This window comes from Cyanistes caeruleus, chromosome 11, assembly GCF_971803275.1.
Source record: "Cyanistes caeruleus chromosome 11, bCyaCae1.hap1.1, whole genome shotgun sequence".
In the NCBI taxonomy this organism is placed as follows: Eukaryota; Metazoa; Chordata; class Aves; order Passeriformes; family Paridae; genus Cyanistes; species Cyanistes caeruleus.
This window is the reverse complement of record NC_141711.1, coordinates 269436-295626: the sequence shown is the minus strand read 5'-3', so window position 1 is coordinate 295626 and position 26191 is coordinate 269436. Positions and strand designations below refer to the sequence as shown.

At 41.0% G+C, this 26191-nt stretch overlaps 3 protein-coding genes across 6 annotated transcripts in view; 2 read left to right on the top strand and 1 right to left on the bottom strand.

The window, feature by feature from the left end:
- The first annotated feature begins 242 nt into the window (after nucleotides 1-242).
- On the top strand, nucleotides 243-3810 carry TRH (thyrotropin releasing hormone). The gene is made up of 4 exons (XM_023935038.2): nucleotides 243-320; nucleotides 410-462; nucleotides 1318-1534; nucleotides 2375-3810. Exons 3-4 carry the CDS (start codon nucleotides 1339-1341, stop codon nucleotides 2938-2940), a joined length of 762 nt encoding a protein of 253 aa, XP_023790806.1. The 5' UTR covers nucleotides 243-320; nucleotides 410-462; nucleotides 1318-1338; the 3' UTR covers nucleotides 2941-3810.
- Nucleotides 3811-10806: 6996 nt separating this feature from the next.
- RBSN (rabenosyn, RAB effector) lies at nucleotides 10807-24404 on the top strand. Of its 4 annotated transcripts, none has more exons than XM_086846122.1 (13): nucleotides 10868-11239; nucleotides 11542-11770; nucleotides 13032-13175; nucleotides 14232-14332; nucleotides 14965-15010; nucleotides 15105-15266; nucleotides 16168-16409; nucleotides 16846-17001; nucleotides 17213-17283; nucleotides 18911-18997; nucleotides 19435-19537; nucleotides 19959-20033; nucleotides 20939-24404. In XM_086846122.1, the coding sequence occupies exons 1-13, from the start codon at nucleotides 11141-11143 to the stop codon at nucleotides 22019-22021; spliced, it is 2598 nt and encodes an 865-aa protein (XP_086702248.1). In that variant the 5' UTR covers nucleotides 10868-11140; the 3' UTR covers nucleotides 22022-24404. The 4 variants fall into 4 exon arrangements, with proteins under 4 accessions (XP_023790805.2, XP_086702249.1, XP_086702248.1 ...); XM_023935036.2 differs by having other exon boundaries at nucleotides 10923-11239; nucleotides 11581-11770; XM_023935037.2 differs by lacking the exon at nucleotides 16846-17001 and having other exon boundaries at nucleotides 10807-11239; nucleotides 11581-11770.
- MRPS25 (mitochondrial ribosomal protein S25) overlaps nucleotides 24374-26191 on the bottom strand; it is a 2530-nt gene continuing 712 nt past the window's right edge. Inside the window, exons 2-4 of the mRNA XM_023935655.2 lie at nucleotides 26071-26177; nucleotides 25651-25738; nucleotides 24374-25464 (exon numbers count right to left, since the gene is read on the bottom strand). Coding sequence (XP_023791423.2) covers nucleotides 25278-25464; nucleotides 25651-25738; nucleotides 26071-26177 — 382 coding nt within the window. The 3' untranslated portion in view covers nucleotides 24374-25277. The remainder of the gene's footprint in view (nucleotides 25465-25650; nucleotides 25739-26070; nucleotides 26178-26191) is intronic.

The window sequence follows — 26191 nt, the reverse complement described above, 5'->3', positions numbered from 1 at the left end:
ATATATTGGGGCCAGCAGATAACTGTGTGAATCTTAAAATGCATTCAAAATGCAGCTCTCTGAGAGCAGTTAAAAAAAAAAAAAAAAAAGAACACATCATATCCCCTAATTTACCTCAGAGCTGTTTGCATAAAGGGTCCAGAGGCAGAACCGTATAAGTACAGAGACGTGAGCCATGCAGAGAGCACACGGCAGCGCTTCTCTTGGACACTCCGTGTGCCTGCAGCAGCAAAAGGACAACTCTGAAGCTCAGGTGCACGAACAGCTTTAAAGCACTTGGCAGATGATGCATCAAGCAAAAATCTGAAACTACAAATCAGGTAATTTATCAAATAATTTCATTTTCATCAGATTCTACCTTTCTGTCTAAAGACTGCTCTGAGTCAAATTGCCTATATGATGTTCTTAGGTCTATTGCTCAAGGATTTCATCAGAACTGATAAAAACCTGCCAAAAACAAAGGTAATGAACTTATTTTCTCTTTGGAAAATTTGTAGGACTTCATGAAATTGTGCATTTCTTTTATATTCTGAAGATATAATTAAGCTAAATGACTGCTATAGTAGTATTAAAGATGTATTCCATTCTACTGAAGCAACTCTGCTTACTGTAAAATTAATCCCTAAGTGTGTTAGGAATTCAGTGCTAGCTAGAAGAAATAGAAAAACACTTGGTATCTGGGCAAGAGGTAATAGAGGATACAATTATTATTATTATGCCTCTGAAAAGAATATAAGGTACTTCTCTCATTTCTTTCCATCCAAGAAATCTCCCTGCCTCACAGAGCATAACTGACATCTTAGCCTGACAAATACCCAGGCACGTGGCTACTTTAAATGTATAGAAAAAGATAGGGTTATTAAAAAACTAGTGGGTTATTTAGGTTTGGCTTTAACTAAAGGTGGAATGGAGGTGCTGCTAATCTCAGTATTTTAAAATGAACCCTTAGCAAAGGGAATTGCCTCGTGGGAATAGCAAGCATAGATGCCTGAACCTTGTGCATACAGAGTTCAAGGGGGAAATTACGTTTGCCCCTTGGCAGAAGGCAGAGTAAAATCACTGGTTTTCAGAATCACCTGTGCTTCAGGCAGTTCATATCATATTTATTCTGCCAGAAAAATTATCAACTACCTGGCTTTAATTATGAAGAATTTAGATGCTTTGGAGGATAAAAAATAAACCGAGAGGTTAGTAACCGAAATGAGGAAAGACCCTAAGAGATCTGCAGCAGGGCCATATTTATTTTTCAGTGTCTGGAAAAATTGCTGTTATTGCTAGCTTGATCCTCCTTCCCTGTTGTTCTCTGTCCAATGGAAGTTGCAGGAATCCTGTCCCACAATGCCATCTATCCAGCTGCCCCTGCTACTCCTCTGCTTGACCTTGTGTGGTGTTTGCTTCAACGGGGGACATCTCCTTCCAGAGGAAAGGGAAAACATGGTAAAAAGTCCCCTGGATGACATCCTTCAGAGACCTGAAAGCCTCATTCTTCAGTCTGTCCTCAAGAAAGCAGAAAAGGAAGACGATATTAATAAAGGTATATATCTCACTGGGGACACCCATTTGGTGATGTGATAGCACTTGGCTGAGATCACTAGATCCAAGGTATGATTTCCAGGTTCTAATGTCCATACTTAGCTCTGGAATTAAGGGGAGGGGAAGGATAAGAGGGCTGCTGCAATACACTGACTGACAGTTTTTCACAGATGCTTTCTTCTCTAAGATCTCTTTGCTCAGGAAAGGCTGTACTATCACTAAGCAGCTGCTGCATAATAAAAGGGTAGAAGCCTGTCACAGAAAACCTGCTTGTCTGGCAGGTACTTCCCTAGGGAAGAGGACCCATGAAGGACGTTCTGCACTTGTGGACTCTGTACCTAATGTAAATTCGAAGTGGGGGTGCTACCATTCACCTACTGCCTTAATCCACTGGTTCCTACCCCCCTACAGAGGCAGGCTTTTTCTGTGGCTGGGAATGCTTGAGGGTGCTCCAGCGTATGCACCTCCCACCTTGTAAATGCTCTGCTACCAGTAGTCACAGCAGTGGAAGATTAGACTCAGGGATTGCAAGAAACAATACAGAGGTGCACAGGAGCACAGGGCCCTTCCAGAGTGGAAGATGAGTTGGCCCCAAGTGCCCAGAGGAAAAGCCATCATCCCTCTTCACATCAATGCTGAGAATTGGTTGTGTCGATCCAAGACCTGAAATGTTAAAAAGAGCTTAAGAATGAGTAAGAGATACTAATAGTGTTATGACTGGTAGCTGGAAATATTGAGTTGGCTTTCAAAGAACAACAGATTATGATCCTGCTCCACAGATTCCTATAACAACTTCCTTAGGGAGGATTATCTTGTTAATGTTATTCTTTTCCTTGGTCAGAATCAAATGCCCCTCTGCTACAATGGCTTTCCAAAAGACAACATCCTGGGAAAAAGTATGTAAGTAACCTGAAGAAGAGACAGCATCCTGGAAAAAGAGCTATTGAGGAAGAGACATCTTATGGAGACATTCAGAAGAGGCAGCATCCAGGAAAAAGAGAGATGGAAGATGACCTTGATGTCTATCTGGAGCTGAAAAAACAACAGCCTCCTGGCAGAAAGTCACAGTTGGATCAGTTTGCTAACAGCCCTAGGGCACAGCTAACCTACATGAATGAGTTATCAAAAAAAAAACATCCAGGCAAAAGGTATCCAATGTACAAGCACCAGCATCCTAGCAAAAGAGGCTGGAATTATGAGGTAGAATACAGTGAGAAACACCAGCATCCTGGAAAATGGCACTGGAATTCTGACAGCTCAGATGACACAGGCCATCAGGTGTCATTCACCTGTCACAAAGGCAGCTTGTTGCTTGATTTAGTAGAAGATGTTAGCAGAGACAGGGTAGAAGAAAAGCGTCAGCACCCAGGAAAGAGCTCAGCATTGGAGAGTGAAAAAAAGGAATGAGAAAATAATTGTGTAGCACTTGCATTTGGTGAAGTAAATTGCCAGATCACCAAAACATTCCGTTCACTCATTTTTGGCTTCCTGTTGCTGACCTCTGCACCTACCTTTCAGTGTGTTAATGTCCCCATCCAAGCTAATGGCTTTGTCACACACTTAAAGCAAAGGAACTAAAGGACCCATATGAATGGAACAGGCTGAGAATCTTCAATTCCCCCACTTTAGGAAGAGAGCTTATTTTCTCAGGAATCCCAGAATAATCCAACTGTGTGTTCCTAAATGACTGAAACAGGCTCATAAATTTCTGTTCTGATGCTACTGAAATAGAATAATTATATGGTTTCCTCTCACATCAGTGAAATCAGTAAATAGTGAGGGAGAAAAAACATATGCCAATTGTTTCACAATTAAATAGAGCAGTTTTTCAGTTCTAAATGATTACATTCTGGACACCTGAGTCCTTGTACACTACAATCTGTCCAGACAGTAAGCACTATAGAGAGACAGGAACAGTTTCAACTGGAACAAAAGAAATGAATGACTTGATGGTCTGACTTGGAACTGGCACAGGAAAACCCTTTTCACCTAAGATGCTACAGAGTGCAAACGGTTAATACATCCCTGAACATCTCAAGCACAGCAGTGATCCCCCTGACTGTGTACAGCCCACACTAGAACTCCCACCCTGGTGTGTCCACACTTCAGTCATGCCCCTTGAAATCACGCCTTCTCCTCAGACATTTAATAAAGCAAGAAGAAATCCTTTCCAGTGAGGATTTCTGACTTCTCTCAAAGGAATGCTTTTACTTTCTGTGGTCAGACTTCCAAAAGTGTTTACTTGATATGAATTATTCAATAAACATAAATAGTCAACTCTGGTGTCCTTATTGGTTATGCAAACACACTGGAATAGCATGACAAACATACAACCAACTCAAGCTAAATATAATAACATCAAAAGGTATTCTTCTACATATAATCTCCTTGCGTGCTGGTGGTCAGCACATGCTTGTACTTAAAACTGTTTAACTACTGAAGTGTAAGGATGATAGACTCCCTTTTAAAATCTTCCACCTGTATGACACACAAAATTATGCATCTGGGTAAAAGTGGGTCTAAACAATTGATTTACTGATTTCTGCAATTGATACACGGTTACTGAGCACACTGAGTTACATCACTTCTTGTACATTCAAAGAGATTACAGCACATCAATATTTTGCTAGAATGTTATTTTTATGAACAAATGAGTATATTTTCCATCAACATTCATCCTCAATACCATCGAGACGCATTAGCTGACTCGGAACTCCTTCTCAGTTACAGAAATCAGTTTTGCAGAAGCTTTTGCAATTTAGCTGCCCTGAAGAAAAACAATTAATCATCTCACAAGTTTCACTGAAGCTGGATGACCAGAGGCTGATCAACACTTAACATGGTCTATCAAACAATTTCTAACTTTGGAAATAAAATGCTCTTCAGTATGTGACAATGGTCAGACATCTTCTATTGACAGGAGGTTTCTAATAAACAAGTGCTGAAGAAGTCCTTAGAGAAGATAGGTGGGGACATTCCATACACTTCAATTTCCTGCAGCACACTTTCTATATATGATGCTTTTTAAAATGTGTTATTTGCATTTTATCAGGGAAAAACCTATTTCTCTGAAGGGTATAATTTCATATACCATTTTTGGCAGTGAATGAATGCTTCTTAAACCTTGGGGAACACTACTTGCTATGAAATCTTCAAAATAAGTGAAACACACAAAAGAAAAATTATCAACTGGGTAAACATGGGTGACATCAAGAATTACATATTTCAAAAGTTCTTTTTTCTAACTCACTCTTGTATCTCAAATTGTCCAGATTCTAGTTTGGATCAAAAGGACATTTTCTCCCAGTGTCTGCATGAAAATTTAATCTCTATTTATTAATTTCTTCCAGTTATCTGCAGTGTTGCAGACATACTAACAGGCAAGTACACTCTTTCTCCTACAGACATCATTCTCAGAGCATTAACTGCCACTAGGGATTTCACACTTTTGTGACTATGAAGCACACATAAGCACAAGTTCCAGGTTAAGTATTTGTCAGATTTATCTACATCTTAAAAGCTTTTTGGCTCTGGAGTTTGGCTAAGGAACAAAGCAGAAAATAGCCAGCTTTTATCCTACAGTGTTATGCTTCTTTGAATAGTAAATATCAGGCAATCTCTTAGCAATATGAAAAACACAAATATATATATATATATATATACATATATATATACTGTTTAGTTATAAGTCAAGAATTAGTGAATTGCACATCTCTCTCATCATCTTATTTTTATTGTATACCTTCCCTTCACTGTAACTTTTCATTGAAACTTAAGAGAATTTAATAGCCATGTAAACATCCACAAGTAACTAGCTTTGCTCTGTCACTCACACTGTGACAACTGCAGAACCAGGTCCTACAGGTGCACAGTTCCCTGAGGAAGTGTACTGTCTGTCTGTCAGACAGGATGTGGCTCTTCAGGAACAAACCAGAGGCAGACTTGGTCCAAAGGTCATGGAAGTCAGCAGAAATATCTCCTCTGCAGAATCTGAATTAAATCCACAGAGCAAAGCTGTGTGATGGCCCTAATGTGGAAGCACAGTCACGCAAAATTTTACTTCCAGCTTTAATTGAGACTAAAACAACCTTGCACAGATGAGTTCTTTGTTGATCCCATTGCAGTTTCATATATCTGGGTATTACCAGTTACAGAGACATAAGGGAGCTTGATTCCTAAAGCACAGATTTTATAAATGTCTTCAAAATGAGCTTTGCTTTTAATGGGAGGAGGAAGCTTATGTGAACCAGCTGTATAATTAACATTTCCTGCAACTATTTTCAATACCTCTCACCATTACTGTTCTATGCCCCCTCCCACACACTTACTTATGAGCCCAGACCTCTTCACCAACCCACCGTAATTAGCATGGGCTGAGTGTTTCCAAGGGACATGTGGCCCCAACAAACATCTTTATTACTACTTATAACCGCTCATTAGTTGAAGAAAGTTTGAAAACAACATCATCACCACAGCTGAAGTAGTCACTGCTTCCCTGGTAACTTACTCAGTTGACATTAAAGGGTCAGCTGTAACTTTAAAGCATCAGTCAGTCAGGACATTGCTATAAATAAAAAAATATGATTGAAAGAAGTCAAGTGGAAAATGCAGGAGGGATGAGGCTGTGTGAGGTCTAGATTGTACAGAGACATGACACAAAAAATTAAGACAGGGAAATCCTTTTGATTCTAAGAAATGGGTATGTGGACTACCAGCATTGGAGCGCAGAAGCCTCTCTTCACATTCCGATAAGAACGGCACAAACTCCCCACTCCTGCTGAGTAAAAAGGAAAGGTCGGACACAGAGACCTTCAATAAAACCAGATGGGAAATTCCTTGAGAAAAATGAGTTAATGTACCTGCCTTAAGATTACTTTTAGATCTGTGTGAAGATTTTCGTGCTTTGTCTCCTTGATGAAACCAATACAGCTTCAAAGTACTAAGAAGGAAACCAAGGAAAGGACATTTGTCAGGTACCAGCCAATTCACCTTGTCTGCTTCCACGAGATGGAAGGAGCACTGGCTGAAGGAGTGCTACTAGATCATAAATTGTATTGCTATGCTAGGGCAGGATACCCATTTCTGATAATGATGGGGCATGTCAGATACTAACACAATGGAATGATCGCAGCCAAAAGGTGAAACCAGCTCTTGAATTTATTTCAGCCACTGTGGTTTGAACTGACAGCCACTGATCCAGACAAGACAGCAGTATGTGACAGAAGGGTTGACTGAAGGAACACCTTCCTCACAGCTAACATTTTCTCACTTTCTTCCTGTCCATATGCATTGGAAAGAGGGGGAATCTGGACTTAATAAATTGCACAAATACTCCTACAAAATGGAATGCGGGTAAACGAGGATCCAACACACCATAGCTAGTTAGTTCATTGCCATCTTCTCTCCATAAAAGGTGTAATGAATATGATGCAGCATAGACAATTTAGTAGCTGATTGGTACAGGGAAAATGTTACATTATGACTAGAAAACCAGGGAAAGCGATCTGAAGAGACTGCCTGAAAAATGACTGCTGATTTAAAGCAATTTTCACAGGGATGTATATGTTTCCACCATAAATTCCCTCTTGATTCTGAAGCTGGTACTGTGTGGGGTATCTGAAGAAGACTTATGAAAAAAGAAGAAGAGGAGAAAAGTCAAAACAAATTAAAAATATAGTAAGAATTTATGAAAGGTTCTCTGAGCCAAAACAGTTAACACAAAAAGCAATCTCTTTGAACAAGCAAGTGGTGTTGAAAAAGAGAGCAACAACCCTACCAAAAAAATCATAAATCATTCCCTGTCAAATACCAGCTGGTGGGGGTATTCTACTTATTGCTTTTAGACATGCTGTCTTCAAGAAGGGGATTGGTTGCTGCACAAGTCTGTACACAAAAGAGATGATGAGAGATTAGAAGAGACAGCACCCAAGTGTGGTGTACTTGACATTTGAAATGAACCCTGAATGGAATCCAGGCATTGTGGTGTTCAGCTCTTACAGTTAAACTATTAAATTAAATGTAAATGCAAAGGAATTCTGAGTCTTTCCATCTCTCCTCTTATAATTCACCTACTTTATGCAAGTACTGCCACTCCATGGCACTCAGGACCAATATGAGAGATTATTCAGCAGAGTTAAGGGACCAAACAAATTTGACATAACTGGCTTGCAGGTACTTAAGCAGTTAATCAACAAATCAGATAAAAGGGGCTCAACAAGTAGTCAGATGCTGCTGTTGCAAACTATGAGGCTGTCAGTTTGGATTGACGAGACTGCAAACACAGTAAAAATCATGGTTTTGGCATGGAAATGTAGCTTCTATCCTGTCTACACAGACTAATTTAACAGATTTGTTATATATCAAAATGTTAGTATAAGCAACTTGAGTATATTGAATATATGAACTTTGGTAAAATGAATAGCAATATGAAGATATTTTAGTTCTCTGAACAAAATGAAAAATACAGGATTTTGGGTTATATCCACCTAAACAAACAAAAACATCTTCTCTAATAAATTAAAATCAAAGACCATTAATGCTGTAAGATGAGTTTTGTGCCACCCATTTCAATGTTAGGAGATTTCAAATGAACTTTTAAAAAAAATCTATCATTAAATTATAAAATTGAACTTAGGCAAATTTTAAAAACCGCATTAAGTTATATTAAGTGACCTTTTTTTAGGGAATACTTGCAAAGAACATTCTGATTTTCTCAACAACAGTCTGATTTTTCACTCTGCTTACACTCTGTTTAGAGAGTCTTTATTGAACTCAATGCTGTTAAATCTCAGATATTTTAAACCTTTTTTCAGTATGTTTGTGAAAAACATTCCACTTGAATACCCTGATAACTAGACAGGCATCATTTGCATTTACCTGTCCTGTGCTGAGGTCAGATTCCATTATTAAACATTCCAAATGACACTGAAGGTATTACAAGAAGTCAAAGAGTACAGGTGACCCCAATTGGAACATATTTCTGATGGAGCTGTGCCATGGCTATGGGGTCAACTGTATCCCCCTTCTCAGCCATATTCCCATTGAAATTTCTCCTCTTGGACATCAGTAGCACTGACCAACTTAGCAACGGACCAGATCCTAAAATTCACAGTTAAGAGTTATTACAACTTACAAACATATTTCACCACTTATTTTCTTACTGTTTGCAAAGGACCTTGATTGCAGCAGAGGAGGAGTTACCTAATAGATGTGGGGTTTTGTCAGCTGAGCTTTTATGTCCCAGCGGCAGGATGGGGCAGTATAGGTCTGATTTTGGTGCTGGAGCAAGTCCTGTGCTACTGCTTGCTTGCATTCATTCCCTGGGAGCCATTACTGATACAAATGCAGTCCCCAAGAGCATCTGTAGGACTGCAGCAAGGTTTAATTTGTCCCCAAATACCTCTTCCTATTGCAACTAGCTGGATGAAGACTCATTTTTAAAGCACTGTAGACTGAATTGCTTTAGACTGAACTGGATGTTTTCATCCAGTTTTTGTGAACACTCTCTATGTGGGGAAGTGTGATGAGCCTGACCAAATAATAGCAGCCAAAGTCTTCTTGTTTACACCAGCACAAAACTAGATCATGCTCAACATCTGTTAAGGGACAGAGAAGCTCAAATTTCCCTTTGGGAGCAAGTTGATACCACTCTGCACATCACTGCATCTGGCATAACTCTGTAGTATCAGTCCTCTAATTGTCTCAGAGATATTCCCAGTAAGTCTAATACTCTCATAAAGATCTAAATCATATTGAGCCGGTGCAGACACTTCATGGGGAATGAGTTCCTCAGGAAGGGCTCAAAACCACTTATATTCAGAAACAGGCAAACCAGAGGCATTTTTCTTTAAGCATGTTGAATAAAATTTCTCTTTTCAAGAATGATTGACACTATCAGGTGTTTTATCAGTACTTGAAAAAGATTAATTTGGTGAGATGTGTTCTCATATCTGTGGTCAAACATAGAACATGCAAAGGAGCTCAGTTAACTGAAGATACACTGAAATGTTTAATATCTCATGCACAGCCCAGTATGCCATCATCCTCCTCGCAACTCACTGCCGGCAGTCCTCACTGCATGGTTTGTATCCCAACAGGAGGCTACCAGACGTCAATTGTTGTATTTACCACTTTAATTAGCCTTTAAGACTTTATTTTTGAAAAAGAGCAGTTACTGAAGCTGCGTAGAGACAGCGTTGAGGAAAGATCTCGTTGTTCTGTACAGCCTTGCTTTCCTTACACATCTGATTCTTACTACCCGGGAACGGCAAGAGAGGATGGAGTGCCCGGGTCAACAGGGCTCACAGATCACAGGCAGGGGAAAAAAAAAACCCTTACAGCAAATGCCCCCCCCCCCAGGCCCTCGGCTGCTCTAAGGCGTGCTTGTCGTGCCATCTAGTGACTGCCACGTCTCCCATCCTTCACCCACCCCTTTTTCTGCCCGTTCCCTGCACACTCGCGACAAATCACGCACATGAAACAGGAACCAGAAAACTGAAATACCAACGGAAACCTCCCCAAGAGCTCTGCACTTCCATAGATCTTGCAGGTCTTCCAGAGACACGTGTATCGCTGTATCGTTCTTTCACTGTTCAGCGAGTTGTAACTCAGTGGCCTCAACAGAGAACAAAAGGGGCAAGGAACAACCGAGGTAGTTCAGGTGCACAGGTATGGCTCAGGTGGCACAAGCATGGCTCACTCCCAGGAAAACCCCCGGCTCCAGGAAATCCAGGGGGATGACACCACAGCAGGTGAATCCTCTAAGACACTGAGCCTCAGGCTGGTTCTGTTCCTCCCCAGCCCATCTCGATCCGTGCTGAAAAGGCTTTGAAGGACTTAACCCGGAGGGTAGAAGAGCAGGGCATGATGAGTGAAAATCTACTGTTAATGGACAGGACTCAAGCGTAAAAAGCATTGCCATGTAAGAAAATCTCTGCCTCCAAGAGCTTGTAATCCTAACACATGAAGCCGAAGTGTGGTTACACACTCCTACTGTTTCCATTTGATTAGGAGTGCGTGAGAGAAGGGACTTTTACCAGCGGAAACGAAACAAAAAGCTGGCATCAGAAAGGGGATACTGAAAGGCCCTGCCGTTGATTTACACAGCTCTTTGTCAGGAGGCAAGTAGTGGGATTCCGGGGCTCCGTCTGTGGCTAAGTACATCTCCGGCTGTTCTGCTTTGCAGTTTTGGGACAGTTCCTTTAAGTAGACACGGTGGGCTTGGAAAGGGAACGTTAAGCGTGTTAATACTGACAACACTATTGTCACTCCTCTAGAGCGGGCTCAGCAGCTAAGAGACACAGCACAGACCCACCAGGGCTGTGGGAACCGTCCCAGGGCAGCGGGGAGGGAAGGGGCGGCGGAGGGACGCGCGTCCCCCACGTGACAGCGTCGTTCCGTCCTGGAGAAGACTCTGTCACCGCACCTCTGGGACGTGTTACCGGGGCCTACTGCAAGGCAGCTGGACACAGCGAGCGGTCCTGGCCGCGGAAGAAACGACCCCCGGTACTCCGCTTCAGCCCCCAACCTCCATCGATAGCTCTGCGCTCGGCAGCCTCCCCCCCAGTGTCGGACTAGCCCTCCTTGTCCCCGCCCTTTCCTCTCATCGATGGCTCAGCACTCGCTCCGCCCTCAGCCGCTCCCGGCAGCCGGGACGGGACGCGGCCGCCCTGCTTTGGAGACAGCCATCGGCCGCACGAGCGCTGAGGTGAGGCGGCCTCGGCCCTGGGCTTTTCCCCAGCCATACCTGGGCTGTCGCTGGGCCACGGTCCCTCAGGCGGGCGGGGCAGCCCTCGCCGGCCTCCTCGCTGCGGGCGGTGCGCCTTAAACCCCGCCCCTGTCCCTGCTCGCCCGCGATCGCTGGCCTGCCGCGGGCGGGGCCTGCGCGGGGGCGCGGCAGGGCCGCGGAGGGAGCGGGCGCGGAAGCGGGGAGGGATCGCGCCCAGCCCGGGCCCTTCCCGCCCCGATCTTGCGCCGCCGGTCGCACGGCGCTGGCCTGGTTCGTTTCAGGCAGTGCCTAACGACGATGCGGCCCCCGCATCCCTGCAGCCGGTGAGGGCAGCACACGCGGGCGCGATGGCGTCGGGCTGTCCGGCGGCCTTCGGAGACCCGACCGAAGTGCGAGAGGGCTTCCTGTGCCCGCTGTGCCTGAAGGATCTCCAGGCGTTTCGGCAGCTCCAGGCGCACTACGAGGAGCAGCACCCGGGCGAAGACCGGGACGTCAGGGCGCAGCTCCGAAGTAAGGGCGGCCGTGGTAAATGCGTTCGGCTTGGCAGTGGGAGGGAGATTCCCGCTCGTACTTCGAGTGCTCCTCAATGTCTGACAGTAATAAAATATTAATTGAAGGGACTTACAGGCGAGGCATGCCAGTTCCATTCTTCCATAAATCTCCTTGGGACAAACATAGTATTTACCTCCTCCCGATACTTTCCGTAAATTGATTCTAAAACAGGCGCTGAAGGACATCGCTCTTCAAATGTCTGATTTTATGCACGATTTTTACTCTTGACCTTTTCGGGTTTTTTATTTGTTTTTATCTGAAAACTCGAAATTATACTGTAACCCAGTGAATACCCAAGAATTACTTGAAGACTGGGAGAATATGGGGAGTCTCTATTACTTGCTAGGTTGCAGTTCATTAATTTCTTGTTTTGACAGTAAATAAAACTGTGGTTGCAATTAAAGTGTGAAGTTAAGAAAGGTTGTTGTTGGGAAGACATGGAAATGCATGTGGGTGGTGGAGCTGGCAGGAGATGCTGGGATTGTTCCATGTCTGTTATGGATTTCCACTTTTCAGTAGTGTTTGGAAAATCTCTTTGAATTTTATTTTACTAAGATGCTTCCCTTTTTTACCCCCTTGTGTACACTGTCATTTTATATTGAGAGGAAAATGTTTAAAATTTGGTGATAATTCTGTGTGTTTCCTTTCTAGTTTTGTTATAGTATGCTAGCAATGGTGGCCTGACAGTCTTGATTTTTTTTTTTTCTTGAGATAGACTCGAATTTGAAGTATTAATCAATTTTCTTGGTGAAACCCTAGCCCTAACAGTGGGCTGTTTAATACTGTAAAAATTATTTATGTGTACAAGCACACTGAAATTTGTAGTTTGTGCAATAAGACAAGGAATGTGTTGAAGATCCTTGAATCTGGAGAAAATAATTGGGAATTATGAGAATTAAGATAAAACTACATGATGCCTTGTGCTGTGAGTCAGGACCCATAGTTTAAGACGTTGCTGTTTTACAGTGAAGTCCCTCAGTCGAATTTTCTAATCTACTGTCTTGTCCTTAGGACATCATGCTGCTTTATGACAGACAACAGAGGGCATTTTGTGTCATCTGTGGTGGTCTGAACTGCATTTTGGTTCTAAGAATGTTTTGAGGATAAACTTATCAAAGAAAAGATTTCTGCTAAAAGAGGAATATTCTATACCGCCTTCACATTACAAATATTTGGTTACTACCTGATATGTTAGATAACTTGGGTTTATCTTTTTCAGATCTAGTCCAGAAGGCCAAAAGAGCAAAGAAGAAATTTCTGAAACAAGAAGATGATGACAGAACTGATTCTGGATCTCAGGAACGATATGAGTCATTCAGCTATGGTGGAGTAGATCCATACATGTGGGAGCCCCAGGAAGTAGGTAGGACAGCTAGAAAGCAATACACAGTGGGGATAACTTTTGATCTGAATTGGGAAAGTGCTACAGTATTGCTGAAGTGGCTTGGAATTGTGTCTGTGCTGGATTTGTTAGCACAGGGTTATGGTTTGCACATTGACTTTGAGCAGCCTGTCTGCATTGGGTGAAGTGTGACAAAAACACAGTTAATAGGGAGAAGAAAAGACGTGTATAGAATCAGTACTCAAACTACCCTTCAGGTAGCTGTTTGTCGTGTCATTGTGCCTGTGCTGCTGCTGAGATCTGCCTAATCTGTGTTCACCTCTGTGCAACTAGCTTCATTTTGTGACTTTACAAAACAGATAATACACCAATTAATAGCTAAGTTAGAAGTATATAAAATCTCCAGCTTTTGGGCTACACTTACGTAGTTGTTACTTCGTATGTTTGACAAAAAGATTATCTATTGATTTAAACTTCCAGCTTTTTCCTTGGATTTGAGGTGGCGATCACCTCTTGTTAAAAGGGGCCTTACTTTAAAAAAAAACAAATTAAAAGAAACAACAAACAAACCCCATTTCTCTGAATATAAATATACATTTTTATAATTTCAAGGATAAGCTGACTGAGACTGTAATAATAAATACTGCTATTGGCAATTGCCTATACTGTAACTGAAATACTATGGTTATTTTTGGAAAAGGAAGCAGCACCATCTCTTGTGGATCAAGGGAAAATTTCCACTGTGGTGCTGACAGACCAGGACTGAGTCCTTTGGGTCTGCAGCGTCTGAGTTCTGTATATTACTTTACTTTTGAATTTGTAACTACTTGAGCAACAATCATAGTGTAAATATTAGCTAAGAATAAATTTAGGGAGAAGGTTTATGAACATTAGAGAAGTGAGAACTGCTTTTTGATGACAGTTGAGAAGATGAACCTTAGGGATCTTAGAGTCTTTAAAATTGAATTTGAACCTGAGAAATAAATGGTGAAAAGAAGAGACATTTGTCTTTCAAGTGGCATTTAAATCCATACAGAGTACTTGGGTGACCAGGACAACTTTCTGTTATCTCTGCAGGTGCTATGAGAAGCCATCTTTCTGAATTCAAGAAACACCGAGCAGCCAGGATTGATCACTATGTAGTTGAAGTCAATAAGTTAATAATAAGGTTAGAAAAGGTAAAATTGGTGTTTTTTAATATTCCAGCTTTCTAAATGTTTCCTGGATTAAAAAAATTATATTTCAGTATGAAGTGTGCCCATTTATCTAGGAATATAAAGGATACTAAACTATGACTCTTTTTACACATTACCGTGAGTATTGCGTGTGTTTTGGCCCTGTGCTGTGGGTATGATTTCTGGTTCTATGCACCATTTTCAAGCTGAAGATGGCTACTTCCACAAGATGCTACTTCCATGCTTCAAGAACCATCTGTTCCCCTGTTTTATTTTCTCCATCTTTTACTTTACTAAATTGCTCCCCAGTATTTTTGTCATGATTCTTCCAGCTTCTCATTCTTCAAAATCTGCCAATAGTACACCTGCATTTTGGCTCAGATTCAGTAATGTTGGCTGCAATAAGGATTACGTCCAAAATGTGCTGATTTGTACAGGTTTGAAAAAACCAGTTGTCTATCACTGGTATGAATATGGAATTAGAAAAAAATGTGAAAGTTGCATAGGTCTGGTGCAAAACCAGCTGAAACTCTCTTAAAAATGCTAGGTTTCTTTTTCTTGTTGGGCTGAGTTGTGTTGGGCTTTTTCCTTGCAAAAGTGTAATTTTCTTAAATATATTGTTTATCTTCTACCAGCTTACATCATTTGACAGAGCAAACACTGAGTCAGCTAAAATAAGAGGTTAGTGTGAGCTTACTTGAGACTATTTGCCCCTATAGTTTAACCAGCTGAGGAATTAATTGAATACTTACATGGTGTGTATTCCTGCTCACAGCTATAGAGAAGTCTGTTGTGCCTTGGGTCAGTGATCAGGATGTTCCATTTTGCCCAGACTGTGGCAGTAAGTTCAGTATCCGAAACCGACGTCACCACTGCCGCCTTTGTGGGTCTATTATGTGCAAGAAGTGCATGGAATTTGTCAGTCTTCCTTTGGCAAGTAAGCACCATAGAGTTAATTGTTTTTTTTCCTTAGCTCACTTTGGGTGCATCCTGGCTTTTTGCCATTAGAAAAATATATGCTGGTAATAGTCTGCCTCTGCAGAAAACTTGCATTCAGTTTCATGCAGACACATGTCTGTGAAACAGAATACAAGGAATGATTTCTCCTTTGTCTCTGTTCATTCTTCAGATTTGGAATTGTTGTATAACACTGAAAAATTTACTAGAAGTAATAGTCGTAATAGTAAATAGTAAGTAAATAAATAGTAAGTAGTAAAAAAGTAGTAACTCCTGATAAATATAGCTATTATTTATTCTACTAAGTACTATAAGTATGGAGCTATTAACTTTAGGAACTGCCAAGGTTCTTGACATTTAAAAATACTGTGGATATTTCCAGTTTGTCTGTGTTGTCCAAATGTTGGACCATGGGACAACAATTCATGTATAGGCCTTTAAGAACCACTTTAAACTTTTATTTTTCTCATCTGGTGCACTGGAGAGGAGACTGTATTTTCTGTGGAGATAAATGACATTAACTGTGCCTTTCAGCGTGATCAGGCACAATGCTAGACACCGTTATCATACCTGTTCTACACATTGTTTTGTGCAGGCTCAAACATGAGAATGTTTATGCTTCTAGGCATAAACAAAGTAGGTGATGCTTAGCAGTCTGCTCTCTAGCTAGTTTTAAATGCAGCAAGATTTGCAATGAAGACCCAAATCCTGACTTGCAGTTGTGTTTGTCGTGCAAACCTTACATGTCTTTCAGCAGACTTTCAACCTGGTTTTCTAGTACCACCTGAATGTCAAGTTTCTGTTAAAGGGCAGTTTGTTTGTGTTGGTAAAATCTGTTGGCTTCTCCAGTTACTGTAAAATTACCTGTGTATAATTTTTAGGCAAACTCACTAGTGCCAGCAAAGAGGCCTTGGGTTCTCATACGAGCCCGAACTCCTCCCCCAGCAGTGTCCATGGCTCCCGCCGAGGCAGCATTAGCAGCATAAGCAGCGCGAGCTCTGTTCTGGATGAGAAGGATGATGAACGAATCCGTTGTTGTCAGCACTGCAAAGATACCCTGTTGAAAAGAGAGCAACAGATTGATGAGAAAGAATACACACCAGAGATTGTGAAACTCTATGAGGTAAGTCAAGCCCTGTGCTATAGTGTATATTCTGCAGTGGTCACTACTTTGACTTTTGGCTTGCTACCTCATGTCTAAACTCTTACTTTATGATTTAATGCTGACTTGTGTTAGAAGAGACTTTTGGGTGTGTATACCATGTAACAAAGACATATCTGAAATGTTGGAATCAGTTGCAATATAGCATTTATGGCCCACATTAACTTCATACATCTTTGTAAATGCATCTTCATGCTTATCATCTGGAACTAGTTCTGACATGCCTCTCTCTTAAATTTGTGAACTTATTTAGCAAGTGAATAATATGGTGTGCATTTGATTGGTGGGCTGCACTGGAACCATGGGACTCGATGTCACCACTGTTTGTCCTTACGCTGGTGGCAAATGCATTTTTTGAACCATCTTTATCGACATTATATTCAAATGTCCTTCGCAGCAGGTACTGATGATCACCAGATACCCTTTCAGAAGAGTCCACAAACTCCCCGCGTTAGTATTTATGGGAGTTCTTGTTGGTGCTCTTGTTGGTGAAGAGAAGTTGTCCAGGTCATCCATTCAAACAGCTTCTCGATTCAAAGTCCACCTTGCAGGGGTACAGTGAGTCTTTCTCTGTTCTTGACAATGCCATATGTGTTCTGGAGGTAACTGGAGAGTCTTGTCATCCTGAATAGTTAAAGTGCCTTTCATTATGTTAACTTTAAATCTGCACAAGCAGCATGAAAATATTCATATCAGCATGTTCTTGCAGTATTGTTTTAATGTCAATTCTTTTTTTATACATTTTGTTTTCATATTATAACAAGAAACTCCGACTCTGCATGGAGAAGGTTGACCAGAAGGCACCAGAATACATAAGGATGGCAGAATCACTGAAGTAAGCATTGCTGGTTATGTTTTTGAATACATGTATTTTTCCTTTAAATGTGGGAAGTAGTAAGGAAGTGGTGTACTAAGGCTGCAAGAGTGTGCAAATTAAAAGAAACATCAGTGTTTCACTATCTGTTGTCTTCTGGATGCTCTTCAAAGAAAGTTGTACTGAATTAATTATTAATGATAACATATAGAGTTGTTTGAGTTGTTAATTATTTTAAAGGCACTTCCCAGTGAGGCACTATTATTACACTTTGACACATCATCTTTGCAAAAAAAGGAAGTACAAGGCTACAGTTTTTGTGTAAATGGGCCTCTTCAAAACAGCTGCAGAAGGCTGTTGCTGTCCTCAGCTGGGATGCTCTGGCTTCCAAGGAGTGCCAGCAGGAGCAGATCATTAGAACGCTTTCCATCTGTTCTGTGTAAAGCACCTTCACCTGGCAGTTATTCTGAGTGTACCTGGGTACCCTGTGCTGTAGTGGATAAGCAACATTCTTGTATTTCAGTTTTGTGCATAATTTCTTGCAGTATATTCTCTCACTGGGGTAACTTAAGTCTCTCCAACTCTGTCTGCAAGAGTTTGTCAGGTTATACTTTTAGCTGGCATAGTGAGAGAAATACACACATTGGTCTTTGACTAGGAAGCATTTCCTTTTGAAAAGTTAAAGTTAATAAATATTACTATACCTGTCCTTTAGATCTAATGGTTGTAGAAAAAATAGTAACAAGAGTGTTTTTACAAAAGCACTCCTCGCAATAGGAAGAAAGAAGTACAGGAGGTGAAAAATGTACTAAGATATTACTACTTTTTGTCATGAATTCATGAAAGATTGGGTTTTGTGGCTTGGCAGCTGGAGAAAAGTAAAAATACAGATGTGCTGGATAATGGAAGTAAATGTCAGAAAACAACAGGCTGGTTATGGGTGAAATTAAAGATTTCTGACTAGTAATGTGTCCTGGAAATTCACTATGGATAGTGAAGTTACTTTTGAGAAAGTGGTTCTTATAATTTATATTTGTGATACAAAAGGGCATGCACACTAAAAATTCATGAAGAGTTTTCCCCACTAAGTCCTAATTCCTTCTATCAATAAAAAGTGGAGACTCTAGTAAAGATTGTGTCCCCCTCTGGACAGTCATTTACTGGCATCTTAAATACTACACCCTTTTGAGCATAGTATTTTGCTTTCTGACAAATGCTAGTGGAGGTATTGTGCTTTAATGGTATAGTTACCACAATCTCCACAAAATAGATACATTTGCTAAGCATGTGTATATTTTAGATATTACGTGTAGAGTGGCACTTTTGTGTTAGAATACAGTTTCTCCTAGAGTAGTAAGTCATATTATAAGTAATAATCATAATATATATCATTAAATAACTGTATTTAATCATAAATACAGTTATCTCTTATGAAGTGTTCATGTTCACAAAATTATTATAGTTTTCCACTCCTGTCACAAAAAAAAAAAGGTTTTTAAAATAGGAGCTTGAAATAAAATCATTTAGCCCTGTGGTGTTAGCAGTTCTTAACCATTGTTGAATCTTGGTCATCTTGGGCTAACTAGTAGTGTTGTATATGTTGTTAACTGGATGCATGACTTACAGTAAAGTTCTGTTTATTCCTTAGTGCTGGGGAGACAGCCTACAACCTTGATCATGCTAATGACTTGAGGGTGGAGATTCAAAAAATGTATGAATTTATAGATGCCTTAAGGTAAAAGACTCTCTCCCTTTTCCCCCCAGCATGTATGTATCTCTGTTACAACTTTACTGATTATATGGATGATCAATTTGTCTGCTTAGTTGAAAACAGCATTTGAAAAGATAGATGCTGTTCCTGTACACTACCAACTTCTACTTTCTTCTTCAGCCTTAAAATTCATGCATTCCTTTACGGTAGGAATGCATAGAGGAAACAAGTAGCATAGAGGAAACAAGTAGCAGCACCATTTCGGGGGAAGGAATTGTTTGTTTGGGGTTTCTTTGTTTTTCCAAGGCTGGGAAGAGAAGGTGTTACAAATTGTAATATCCAAAACTGTTTATCTAAAAGAACGTCAGAAGTTTTTCACCCAATATTGTCTCTCTGCTTTTTTGGCATTTTTCCTGATCTTGTTTTTGAACTGATGAGGCTGTACGTTTTCTGTGATTCAGTAAGAAGATTTTGAGTCTAGGCTTGCATGAAGATCCTCAACCTCATCCTAAAATACTTCAACTTCAGCGGATGATAAGATACTCAGCTACACTTTTTGTTCAGGTAAATAGAGCATATGATGTGAGATGAATGTACATTTAAGATAGCGTTTTCTTTGTCAGGCATCCCTGTGGTTTGAAACTCTTTTGACAGGAGACTTAGTTCTTTACGTTTTCTACATTTTCTGTAGTTCCCCTAACAACTTACGGTAGCCTTAAATAAGCTGTCTTGAACACAAATCTTGTACTCAGAGTAGCATTGGGCCTGGGGAACGCAAGAGGTGTGTAAGCCTTGGCTCTTCCTCTTGCTGAGGTGTGAGCCCACCCAGCAGTGTAGCTGTGGCAGACCTGCAGCAGGAACTGCAGTACAGAAGCATTTTTGATACGTTTGTATGGTTTCTGCTGGTAGTATCTCTCTTCTCAAGGACTTGAAAAATGGGCTGAATACCTTCAAGCAACACTGTAAATATTTCAATTTTTGCCAGGAAAAACTGCTTGGCCTAATGTCCCTGCCAACCAAGGATCAGTATGAAGAACTGAAGAAGAAAAGACTGCATATGGTAAGACCAGCTGGGATCTATTATGTCTTGTACCAGACCTTCTCATAGATATAATCCTGGGAGCTCTGTGGATATGAGTAGTTGTGTTCAACACTGGATTTCAGTTTGTTATTTTTTCATCCATATTGTTTCATCCCCTTTTCCAAGGTTTTGCCTAGCTGCTGATTTGTTCTTTCCAGAACAGAAGTAGGTGGGCACAGAGCTGGATGCTACTAGAGAGCAGCAGGGACATGGGTGCATGGGCTGTTTCTGCTACTGTGCGTGCAGAGCAAGCCCTGAAGTGAGTGTGTTAGTTTACACTGACTTTGGAATTGGGTTCAGGAATTCATTCACTTAAGTAGAATTTGGAAACTTGTTCTGTTGGTAGGAAAGGACATACAAGGATAAGGATGCCTCTGCAGGGAGAGAGGCTCTTTTTCCTTTAGGAGGGAGGACATCATTAGTTATAAACTAAAGCTAACTTTATCTTGAGGTATAAGTTGAGAAATAAGAATCATTCCACTCTAAAAGCCAGTGAAATCAGTGACCTTAAACACTATATGTTCTATTACAGGTGTCTGCTGTAGTCATATGTAATACAATTAATGTCTAAATCAATCTAGACCACCCCTTGCACAGCTGCATTTTTTTTTTTCCTCTATAAAGAGAATTGCTGCTCCTACTTTGCCTCAGGTTTGTAGAGGCAGATGTCATGGGTTTTTCATCAGTATCATCACAAACTCATGGGAAGCATTCAAGGAATGGTATGAAAGGAAGAATCTCCTGCAAAGTAACCAAAATGGTACCTGATCCCTTTTATCTTCAGCCAGCAATGTCTTAAGATCAGCTAACTTGTACCTATGGATACTTAGAATGAATTTTTTCAAGCTCATGGTGTTTTCTTACTACATGTTTTTTTGGTTTAGGTTGCTCTTGAAACACAGGGGAAACAAGAGGAAAAGGAGGAGTTTATCTCCATATCTGCATCTGCAGTTAATGGTGATGAAACTTACGTAAAAAAAGGAACAGTTAGAAAATCTGAAGGCTGGTTACCCACATCTAGCATTTCAAGAGAGAGCGAGAGAGCAGACCCACTTCTTCAGCAGATTGACAATATTACATCCTTTATTAAGCAAGCAAAGGCAGCTAATAGGATAGATGAGGTCCATACATTGCAAGAGAACCTGATGCAGCTTCAGGATGAATATGATCAGCAGCAAACTCTGAAAGCTATTGAGCTTTCTAAAAAACAGGCAGAAGAGGAGGAGATACAGAGGGAGGAACTTCAGGTCCTTCGTGAAAAGGAGTGGGAAAGAGAGCACCATAGATTCATGTTTCAGCATTCAAGGACTTGCTCCTTAGACTTCAGAGAAGTCAAACAGCATTTGGATGTTACTTGTACCAAAGGGGACACAAGTTTTGAAACTCCTGCTGTTGAGCAGCTGCCAGCTAAAGAGCACTTGACCTTCACACTCAAACACCAGAATGTCCCACAGTTTGACAAAGACCAGGATCAGCCAGCCTGTCTAAACCCCTTTGAGGATGAAGCAGATACCCCTCAGGTGGAGGAAGATCCCAGTAACCCATTTGCCAAAGACGTATCTCCAGTGGTTTCTTTCTCTAACACTGCTCAGCAAAGTGATAAAAAAGAGTATAATCCATTTGAAAGTGAGGAGGAGGATGAACAAAGTAATGGAGCACCTGGCAGTACTTCAAACCCCTTTGAAGAGGATGAAAATCCATTTGAAAAGCCTGGGAGCAGTTGGAATCCAGGGAATCCATTTGAAGAGGGATCCTCTATCAATCCCTTTGAAGTGGAGGATGGCAGTGAGATCTCTGGAGAGGAGGCTATAGAGGAAGAGCTACTTCTCCAACAGATAGATAATATTAAAGCTTATATATTTGATGCCAAACACAGTGGACGACTGGATGAGGTGGAGGTACTGACAGAGAACTTAAAGGAACTGAAGTACACATTAGCAAAGCAGAAGGAGAAATCTAACTGCTGAAGCAGCAACAGGGCTGTGTAATAAATCAGTCTGCTGTTAAATATGGGAAGGTAAAGCAGATACTTACAGACAGGAGTACAGATGACACGAGGGAATTGGGAGAATCCTGACTTTAAAGCACTTTCATTTAGACATTGCCACTACTACACAGTCTTGAAGAAAGAATTAGTGAGAAATGCTGCTGGTCTCAAAAGCTTAGAGTAAGAAATTTTAAAATAACTTTTTACAGCACTTTTATTGCTAACTGGTCTTATGGAATGCTTATTTTTGTCCAGGGGTTAAGTGCTAATATGGAGCTATGATGTGGAAGTGGTTGGAACGTTGGTTTGCCCTCTTTCCCGCTTTCTGTTGTAGTGTTGGCCTTTCAAGTGTGGCTTTGACTAAAAAGAGATGAAAACTTTTCTAAAACTTCTTACACTCGCCTGACCCAGGGTAGTTGAACTACTAATGGTGTTCTGGCAATGTGCTGTTAAAGAGCTGCTGTGATTCTCCTGGGTGCTGAATGTACAGGCTCACAGATCAAGTTTGTGCAATGGTAATTAATACATAAAAGGGATCCTAAGACTGAGAAGAACTTTTTAACTGATCTTTGTATGAGTGACTTTTTAGTGTCTGTATGAAGATGCTCAAGTAAGATCTGGATGCTTCTTTTCATCACTGCTGGTTTCCCATTTGCTCTGAGTGCAAACCATGGTGTCATAGCGTCATGCTGGGTGCAGACCTGCTCACATGGGAGCAAGCATTTGCTCATTTTCAGGGAAAGGAGATGAGGCCAGCACCACTTCTAACTGTAATATAAAGGGTGAACCTCCAGTTGCTAATTACATTATGGAGTCTACACATTCCTTTAAATCCTCTGGGTCACAGAATGGTCACGTTTGTTGTGAGTCTGGAACACTTTTTTGTAGCACCCAAAACCAGCACCTAACCCAAGCAACAAAAAATTTTGTTTATCATGGAAAGCTGAGATGCCACTGGAATTTTGTGAAAGCTGGGAGACTAAGTCTGTGTCTGCAATAGTGCCAAATGACAATTCTCTCTCATTTTAGATTCCCCTCAGTTTTTATGAGAATCAGGCATACCTGTTTTAAATAAGGAACTTCAGATTGAAGATCTGTGATCCTGTGGCCTGGAGGATGGCCAGGTGACAGCTAGTACTTGTGATGTGGGAGGGCCAACAGCTGGGCAAATGCAGGGTTTTTGAAAAGGATGGAATCTGAACTGCTTTGATTTTTATCTTTGAGAGGCACAGGCCTATTAGCAGGCATCAGTTTGCAGCCAGTGGTGGTGGTGGTGAGTTAATCTTAAAGGGTTTCTTTGTTTAAGGCTGAAATAGGGGAAAATCAGGCAGATCACACTGTATAGCACTAATTGTAGTGGGCTTAGAAGTGTGAAGTTCTGTGTAATGGGATATATCTTTTAAGTATGTCTCTGATATTGCCATAGCTGTAATCCCAGCACTGCTTAAGATTTTGGAGACAAGTAGCTCTGTCTCCAGAGACAGAGACAGAGCAGGTACTCTTGTTCCTAGCTGTATGTGGAGGTAGGGGTTTGTGGAACTGTTGTTTAAAAAGACCAAACCACCTATATCTCACTTAATACCACTAGTAGGGGTTTGAAGTAACTCAGACCAGCCAGTCAGGGATACCTGATCGTCTGTCTGACGTGGCCTGAATCTGGAGTTGAAAGGTGTGCAGAAGAGGTTGGCTTAAGACCATGAAGTTCTTATATTTTATTAGAGCTGGCTGAGTCCCCAGGTGTTATTCTGCACCAAGAACAACAGAGGATTCTGAAAGGTCTTGACAGAACATAGGTGCTTGGCATCAGATTCATGAAGGTACCAAAAACTGTTGAAAGCTAAACAGAATCCCTGGAATATTTAAGCAAGATAGGATAAGGCAGTTATTTAGGATAGACTTGGTTGCTAGTCAGGATTGCTTCCTGCACTCTAACCTGAGGCTTTTTTAGGTATCAGCGTGAAAAAATGTTTCAGTGGCTTCAGCTTTCACATTAAAAAGTGCTTTTTTTCCTTGTTGCAACTATCCCGCCTTGTTTATATTTTCTGGCTAATACACTAGTAACTATTCTTATTGTATATGTAATGTATTATTTTTACAAGCAAATAACACTAGCATACCTCATGATCTTTGTCAGTGTTAAATGTGATAGACTAGACAGCTAGTACTAAAATCATCTGCAAAGTGAAGACTTTTGCTGGTATATGGACTGCTGTGAGGCTTGCAAGGCACAAGGGAATGAAGACGGCTTAAGCATAAAGCTCAATAACTAATTAGCATTGACTTTTGTTACAATTGCATGCACTACTCGGTATGAAAATTTTGTAAAAAGAGATGAAATAAAACAACATGTTTATTTTGTGTTATGTTTGTCCTTGACAATTTGTACAGGATGCTTGAATCAGTATGAAATTTTGTATTCAAACAAGAGTTCAAAAATGCTGCAATACAGTTCTACAGCGACTTGTACATACAAGCCTGACATAAAGGTCTCTACAGGAGAGTACAGTTTATCGCATTTATACATATTACAGGTATGGTGTAATTGTTTGGTGAGGCAGAAGCTGTGATGATTCAGAAGGAGTTTTTTTGATAACTGTAAAACCTACCTTTCATATACCAATTTTCCCATTCTTTCCTGCTGATGCTCCTGACTTGAGCTGTGCTTCTCAGAGCTGCAGTATCAACTACAAAAGTTGTATCTTGCTGGAAATGAAACTCTGAACTGATTCTGATTAGTAACTATGTAAATTAGGAAAATTCAGTTGAGACTGGAGTTGTATTACATTTGGCTGTCTTTGGTTAGTACAGTATGGACTTTTGCACCACTTTCTAGAAATTATGTAATTCTGCACTGCTTCTAAGATTTAACTTTTTAGTCTAGCCTCTCTATCCCAAAGAAAACATGATCTTGGTTTTGCCATAACTGGTTACCTGCAGGCATAAATAAGAAATAAGACTCTAGTAATTTTGTTTTTCAGTGTTGACTGCAATACTTTGTAGAACCACAGCTTTTTTTGGTGCCAGTTTTAACTTTTATTTATTTTTCACTTATTCTAGTTGTAGCTGTAAGAAGGCTTATAAGGCAGTTGTCTGTATTGAATAAACTTGCTTGTTCCTGTTCCCAGGAACTGTTGGTTCTTGTCTCTCACTGAATTCTTGTCTCTCACTGAATTCTTGTCTCTCCTTCATTTTCTAGCCCTGAGGAAAATCAGCTGCATGACTTGAGATCTTGAGGCTCATGCCTCATTTTTCATAGCAGCTTTGTATTTTCCCCTCATCTCTTTGGGCAATGGTACAAAAGCAGGGCAGGGAACTTGGCCTTCAATCTCACACATGCATTCTCGCAGATTATACTTCTTGGGCCCAAAGTTTGCTGGATGTGATAGTTTTTTCTTTTCTCTTTCTTCTTTTTCAAGCATTTCTCTAGAAAAAGAGATCCGTTTGTTACTATCAGAAGTCTGAATTGCAATACTTCCTCTCCCTTGGGCCTAGAAAGATGGATTTCCAGTTCCTACCTTGAGAACTTTACCTCGTTCGTGTCAGTTTGATCTGGGAAAAGTTTTTATTATGTATACTAGATGATTCGTTAGCTTACTGCATGCTACTTACTTGCTTTTCCCCAGGATTTTTTTAACGTGCTCTGTTATCTCTTTGTTGGTTTTATCTTCCACGTCAACCAAAACTTGTTCTCCGTTGTCTGTCAACAAAAATTCGTAATAATGTACCAAATTATACCACTTCCCCCTGCCGTTTACAGAGGCTTTAAACGCACACGAATGAAGGATCTGCTTCCCTTCTGCGGTTAACGCGCAATACAGTGTTTTACGTGGAAAAGCGAAATCTCCATGCGGGTGAGTTTAGGGGAGCGGCTAACGGCTAAAGCTATTTTCCGATCAAGCAGCTTCTTTCCCCGCTGCAGCCGAGGCAGGGCCGAGTGAGAACAGCACAAAGGCAGCGGTGACGACGCTGCCGCTGCGACCCAGCCACTGCTCTGCGGCTGCTGCGGCCCCCGCGGCTGGCGGGACCTACCCAGGTAGAAGCGGAGGAAGGGCGAGGGCGTCATGTTCCTGAACAGCATGATCTGCACCCAGGGGTTCTTGTACTGGATCTGGGGGATGTTGAAAAACACGAACTTCCTGGAAAGAGAAAA